The sequence below is a fragment of the Oryx dammah genome, unplaced genomic scaffold, assembly GCF_014754425.2.
Source record: "Oryx dammah isolate SB20612 unplaced genomic scaffold, SCBI_Odam_1.1 HiC_scaffold_5, whole genome shotgun sequence".
In the NCBI taxonomy this organism is placed as follows: Eukaryota; Metazoa; Chordata; class Mammalia; order Artiodactyla; family Bovidae; genus Oryx; species Oryx dammah.
In genome coordinates, this window is record NW_024070189.1 from 102,291,170 (window position 1) to 102,298,418 (window position 7,249).

General features: G+C 46.7%; 1 protein-coding gene across 1 annotated transcript in view; it reads left to right on the forward strand.

The window, feature by feature from the left end:
• Nucleotides 1-6,075, forward strand: part of SLC5A5 (solute carrier family 5 member 5) — a 12,566-nt gene extending 6,491 nt beyond the window's left edge. Inside the window, exons 13-15 of the mRNA XM_040241117.1 lie at nucleotides 2,197-2,321; nucleotides 3,048-3,163; nucleotides 4,271-6,075. Coding sequence (XP_040097051.1) covers nucleotides 2,197-2,321; nucleotides 3,048-3,163; nucleotides 4,271-4,435 — 406 coding nt within the window. The 3' untranslated portion in view covers nucleotides 4,436-6,075. The remainder of the gene's footprint in view (nucleotides 1-2,196; nucleotides 2,322-3,047; nucleotides 3,164-4,270) is intronic.
• Nucleotides 6,076-7,249: the final 1,174 nt, after the last annotated feature.

The window sequence follows — 7,249 nt, forward strand, 5'->3', positions numbered from 1 at the left end:
GTGGGGCGGGGCTTGGGAGTGGGGCATTCCCCGCAGAAGGAAGAGAAAGTGCGAAGTCTCTGAGGCCAGGGTTCAGTGTAGTGCATTCCAACTATGGTGAGGTTAGAGTGGATTTAAGGGCAGAAGAAAGGATAGGAGATGAGGTTCAACCAGAGAAATTGGATTCTTTTTCAACTGTGGTATCATTTACAGACCATAAAAGTAGCCATTTAACAGCGGTTTTCAGTATATTCACCAGGTTATCCAATCATCACCACCATCTCAAGAACATTTTCATTACCTCAAAAACAAAAAAGGCAAGCCCCAAACCGTATACAATTTAGCAGTCACTGCCCATCTCCACCTCCCTCTAGCCCCTGACTTCCCTGGAGGCTCAGATGGTAAAGAATCCACCTGCAATATGGAAGACATGGGTTCGATCCCTGGGTTGGGAAGATCCCGTGGAGAAGGGAATGGCTACCTAATCCAGTATTCTGGCCTGGAGAATTCTATGGACTGTATAATCCATGGGGTCACAAATGGTGGGACAGGACTGAGCGACTTTCACTTCTAGCCCCAGGCAACCACTAATCTACTTTCTGTCACTGTGGCCTTGCCTGCTGAGGACATGTCGTATAAATGGAATTGTGCACCGTATGACCTGTTGTGCCCAGCTTCCTTCACTCAGAATGATGTTTTTAAGGGTTGTCTACACCAGAGTGTGTCTCCGTGCTTCATTCTTTTATGACCTCATAGTATTTCACTGGAGGGATGGACCAGTTTGGTTTATCCTTCATCAGTTGATGGACATTTGGGTAGTGTCTACTTTTTGGTGACTGTGACTAGTGCTGCTATGAACATTTGTATACAAGTGCTGGTATGGACATATATTTTCTTTTTTCTTGGTATATACCTAGGATATATTGCTGGGTCATATGGTAGTTCTATATTTAGCTTTTAAGAAACCACCAGATTATTTTGCATAGCCACTGCATCATTTTACACTCCTACCAGAAATATATAAAGATTCCAACTTCTCCACATGCTTGCCAATACTTATGATCATCCCCTTCTTTTTTCTGAGTTCTAACCATCCTGCTGGGTATGAGATAATACTCATTGTGGTTTGGATTTGCATTTCCCTAGTCACTAATGATGTCGACAGTCTTTCCATGTGCCTGTTGGCCATACTTATATCTTCTTTGGACAAATGTCTTCTCAAATCCCTTGCTCATTTTTAAATCAGGTCATTTGTCTTTTCATATTGAGTTCTAATTTGTATGTTCTTTATATCTTTATTCTTGATATATGATTTGCAAATGTCTTCTCCCATTCTCTGGGTTATCTTTTCATTCTGTGGACAGTATCCTTTGATACACAAAAGTTTTCCATTTGGATAAAGTCCAATTTATCCTTTTTTTTTTCTTTTTTTACTGGGGTGGGTTTCCATTTCCTGCTCCAGGGGATCTTCCTGACCCAGGGATCAAACCTACTTCTTCTGCAGGTGGGTTCTTTACCACTGAGCCACCTGGGAAGTCCCTCTCTGTTTGTTTTGTTTGGCCACGCTGTGCTGCTTGCCAGATCTTAGTTCCCTGACTAGGGGTTAGACACAAGCCCTCAGTAGTTAAAGCGTGGAATCCTAACCACTACACCATCAGGGAATTACCTCCATTTTCTTTGGCTGCTTGAGCTTTTGCTGTCATATCTAAGAAAATATTGCCAAACCCATGGTCATAAAGATTCATACCTGTTTTCTTCTTAGAGCTTAATTTGCTTTGATTCTGAGAGTGATAAGCAGAAGCAGGAGGCAACCTGAGTTACATCTTATTTGTATGTGCTCAGTCATGTCCAACTCTTTGCCACTGTAGTGGACTGTAGTGTGCCATGGAATTTTCCAGGCAGGAATACTGGAGTGGGTTGCCATTTTCTCCTCCAGGGAATCCTGACCTAGGGATGAAACCCAAGTCTCTCGCACCTCCTGCACTGGCAGGCAGATTCTTTACTGCACCACCTAGGAAGCCCTGAGTTACGTTTTAATAATGTTCCTCTGCTTGTGTGTAGACATTGCCTGAAGGTGTTGGTGGGATAGCAAAAAGGAAGGAGAATTGGCATACATCCAGACAAGCAATCATGAAGGACTGGGCTGGGTTGTGAGAGTGTAGACAGGAGGAAGCAAATGAAATGGATTTTAGATTCATTCTCATCTCTCTCTCTTAGCTTGGAAATGGACCCCGATCAGCAAACCTTAGCTGACAACTTCTATGCCATTTCCTATCTCTATTATGGTGCCTTGGGCACACTGTGCACTGTGCTATGTGGAGCCTTTGTCAGCTGCCTGACGGGTAAGGAGGGCATATGGCACCCTTCGAGGTCACCCTGTCCACCTTCTGCCTCTAGGACCCGCAGGGAGGGGAAGGAGGACCGTTCTGTCAGTCAAGCGGCCACTGTATACTAGCCGCATCTGCACCCTTTTGCTGCATCGCCTTCATGGCACCCTCCACCTTGTGGGACTTGTCCTATTTTGCAAAGGCAGAAATTGAGGCATCGCTCTTCAGCTCCAAAGATAATGTCTTTGCTGGAGGATGTGGGGTGGGGGAGGGGTCACAAGACGCTGTCCTTGGTGCTGAAATATCTTTTCCCCGAAGTCTTGGCAACTCTGCTCCCTTCTGGGAACTCTGAATCCCATGAAGAAGTGGAAAGAGATTAAAAGAAATCAATAGCGATAAGAGTACCTATTCTCTCTTCCTGAGTCTCAGACTTTCCATTCACCAGGGCTGTACTGGGTCCTTCTCCAAGTTTGGCAATATTCTAGACACTGGGGCACAGCCGCAAATGGAGCCATGAGCTGGATCCTCCCGGCCATCCACTGTTGTCTATTACAACCTCTCACTGTGTAGATGAGAAAGTGAGGCCCAGACAGGGGCAGAGACTTGCCAGTGTCCCCAGTGGGTCACTGTCAGATCGAGGTTTGGAAGCCATCAGAGATCTCCCTTTTCCTCCCCAGGGCTTGGTCTCCAGTTTTCCCACCACCCTCACTAAATAACTCCATTTTCTCTCTGCCCCCTCAGGCCCCACCAAGCGCAGTGCCCTGGGTCCTGGTCTGCTCTGGTGGGACCTCATGCGGCAGACAGCATCAGTGGCCCCCAAGGAAGAGGTGGCCACCCTGGATGACGGTTTGATGAAGGTCAGTCTCAGGGTTGGGATCCCAGGGCAGGGGGGAGGGGCAGTGAAGTGGCTTCAGGTGCTGTGTGTGTGACCTTAACTCAGGGAAGTGACACGGTGAGTCACCGTCTTTGTCTTTCTCAACTTCTCCTTACTGTCAGTGGAAAGGCTCAGCTGGGAGCGAGTGTATCTTCAGCTTTCTATTACTCACTTTAACAAGGGCTGAGCAGACTTCCATACTGTTCATTTTCATTGTATCTGTTTTTACAACTACCTCCAGTCTATGGCGAGTGAAACTGGCTTGCCTTTCAGTTGTTGATATAAAGTCTCTCCTGAAAATAAAATTGCTTAATTCAAAAGTGAGTCAACTTAGAAAAAATCTTACATAAGAAACATGACAGGGGGTAGACCAACGTTGACCAGAGCCGTGTGGTTACTATGGGAATGCCCTGAGTTTAGGAAACACTGTCCCTGGGGGGTCTGATCCAGGTGTGCTCCTGCTTTGGATTCCCTGTTTCATTCCCTTATTTATTAAGCACTTGCTGTGTACCCAGACATGCTCTGGCAGGAGCAGAAGAAAGCTAAAGCAAGAAAAGAATAGGGTCTAAGCAGGTGGTGAGTATTAGGAAGAAAATAAAACAGGATATGGTGATGGGGGTGGCCTCTTGGATGAGGTGACATTATTAATGTCCAGAATGAGAAGGAGACAACTACTGGGAAATCTGAGGGAAGGGCATTCTTGGTGGAGGGCACAGCAGGTGCAAAGGCCCTGAGGTCAGAGCAGACTCAATGGTAAGGGCAGGGATTTGGGATTTGAAGTGTTTTAAAGCTTCGTCCAGCTGCTGTGGGGAAATAATTTATTTTCTTGAACAATAGGTTGAGTCAGAGAAAGGAGAGGTACAGGCATCCATGAACTCTTGGATGGGCTGGACCGTAGGTGACACGGCCATGGGGGAGAGAAGTGGATGGAGGTTTTGGAGGCAGAAGGGACAGGACTTGCTAAGGTGACATTGTGCCACTCTTCTCATGCTCTGCCCTCCCAGGTCTTCTGTCCCCATCTGGAGAATATCTGAGCTGACACAGCAGAAGGGGGGTCTCTGACAGGGACTTTCTTCTCTCCTTCCTGCAGGGTGCTGAGGAGTTGCCCCCTGAAGCCAAGAGGCCTTCTGACTTTCTGCCCACTGATGAGGACCACCTGCTTTACCTGGGTCAGAAGGAGGTGAATGGAGCTGGTTCCAGGACACCGGGCAGTGAACACAACAAAGGCCTTGACCTGCAGGAGACAGACCTCTGAAGCAGTTGAGGACTGACCACCTGGGATGGGACCTCAGGGAGGTCCCATGGGCCAATGGCCTTGGGCTCTGATTGGTTAGGTCACATCATATGCAAATAAACTTGGGGCTGCACAACCCCGCCCTATGGGAAGAGGTGAAGCCCCACCTCCAAAAGATCAGCTGATCCTGCTTCCTGCTTCCAGCCAGCCCCGAGTCTTAGATGCTATACCCCTGCCCATTCTCCCAAAACAGCCAGAGTTTTCCCTACCTATTAAAGAAAGAGGTTGGAGTCCCCTCTGGACAACATAGGAACCCCCTAGGCCCAACATTGGGGTCTGAGAAAGACCCCAGGTCTTCCCAGGGAGATAACTGAACCTTAGCAATGATTTTGGAGGTCCTCAGGCCCAAATTTCTGTAACCCACTTCACAGAAAGTGCAGTTGAGGCCTGCAAAGGGCCACTGACTCAGCCAAGGTCACAGAACAAAACAGAGACTCATTGAGAACTGGAGATCAATCAACTCTCCCTCCTTTATCTCCTCCTTGTTTTCCTCCCTTTGGCCTCTAATCTTGGGAGCAGAAAGACAGGAGAAAGGAGAAATAAGGTTGTCAGCCTTCCTCCTGTGCCTGGACACTTTTTTACCCATCTCATCCATTAAGGACCATGGACCAACTTTACAGAGGAAGAAACTGAGGCTCAGCAAGTCCAGTCAGGGAAGGGATGGGCCTGGGTGCTGCATGTTACTGAGGCTCCATTGATGACATGTCACTGGTGTACAGAGTAAGATGGGCCAGGTGAGCTCACGTACCAGAGACGCATCTGACCGTCTAACCCTTGGTTGGACTCTTTGTCCACACACATCAAGTAAATGGACGCTTGATGTTCTGTCCTCTCTGAAAAATCATTCTGGCTGTTACCCGAAATCTCACAGTCAGATCTGAGTACAAATCTCTGTATCTGTTGCCCCGAGCCTGCGAAGAATAAACCTGAGTATTTAAAGCATCAGAGCAAGGTGATTACTCCTGTACCAGGGTGCATTATACTGTCCTTCTAGACATATAGCTCCCTCTCCCCTCCTCACTCACTCCTGAAGCCTCCCCTCCTCACTGCCCTTTTCACCCCAGCCATGCATCAGCCGCTAGGGTTTCTGAGCTGTCTGTACACACCTCTATCCATGCATCTGACATGGTTCCCATGGCCTCCAGGGAACTATGCTCTGCTCACTTAGAAGTTGGGGCCCCTGTATCAGGTTCAATATGGTACCCTCAAAATTCATGTCTACCTGGAAACTCAGAATGTGAACTCCATCGAAAACAGGGTCTTGGCAGGTATCCTTAATCGAATTAAGATAAGGTCATACTGGATTGGGATGGGCCCTGAATCCAATGACTGTGTCCTTATTAGAAGAGGAGAAAAAACAGACACACAGGGAGAAAATCATGAGGACACAGAAGCAGAGATTAATGTATCTACAAGCCAAAGGATGCCAAGGATTGCTGGAGCCACCAGAAGCTGGGAGAGGGGTATGGGAGGGATTCTTTCTTAGAGCCTTCAGAAGAAGCATGGCCCTGCCAACATCTTGATTTCACACTTCAGGCTTCCAGTACTGCTTAAAAAAATAATAGTTTCTATTTTTTTTAAGTTGTGGCAGCCTAAGGAAATGAATACATCCTTCCTGATCGCTCAGAGGCCTGAAACTCTCTGCAGGCTGTTTTATGGATACCTTTAGATTTGGACTTAAAAGTGGCCATTACAAATTTTGAATCTATGACTGAATAAAGTGGGACAGACTTTGGGCTCACTGATGGTCCTTCCTCAGAGCAGAGCCTAGATTTGGGGAGAGGCAGTGGCTGGAGCTAAGGCTGCCTAGTGCAGGCAGAACAAGCTGATCTGGCTGCTGTTTTAGGCATCCAGCTATGTTGTCCTGGGTATCAGTAGTTCATCTCTCAGTATTGCCGAAAAAATACTCCACTGTATGGATGGACCACAGTTTCTTCATTCATTCACTCACGTTCATATTACTTCCAGCTTTTGGCTATCAAAAATAAAGTTGCTGCTAAGAACACTAGTGTACAAGCTTTCTAACATACACTTGAATTTCTCTCGGGTCACTTCCTAAGAATGAAATGGCTGGGTCCAGTGGTAGGTGTATGTTTATTTAAGAAATTGTTGGGACTTCCTTGCTGGCTCAGTGGTAAAAAATCAGCTGCCAGTGCAGGAGATACGAGTTCGCTCCCTGGCCCGGGAAGATTCCACATGCCATGGGGTGACTAAGCCTGTGCACCACAGCTAGTGAAGCCGGCCACCCTAGAGCCCGAGCTCTGTGACAAGAGAAGCCACCGCAACGAGAAGCCCGTGCACCGGCCGCTGCGCGCCACGATTGGAGGAAGCCCAAGCTCAGTAACAAAGACCCAGCACAACCAACAAAGTAATCCATTTTGTAAACTGTCAAACTGTCTTCCAAAGTTGTTGATTCATTTTACATCACAAACAAATGTATGAGTTTCAACTGCTCAAAATACTTGACAGAACTTACTGTGGTCCATCCTTTTAATTTTGCCCATTAAAGGGGCTGTGAGGTAGTATCTCACAGTGGAGTTGATTTATGTTTCTCTGATAACTGAAGATGTTGAACCTCTTTTCACATGCTTGTTATTCATCCATGTAGTTTTGGCCAAGTGTTGTTCAAACTTTTGCCCAATTTTTCTTTTCTTTTGCCCAACTTTCAGTTAGATTTTTTATTTTCTTATTGCTGCAAAAATTATTTTTATATTCTGGATACAAGTTCTTCACTGGTTATATTTTCTTCCAACTTGTGTCTTGCCTCTTCAGTTG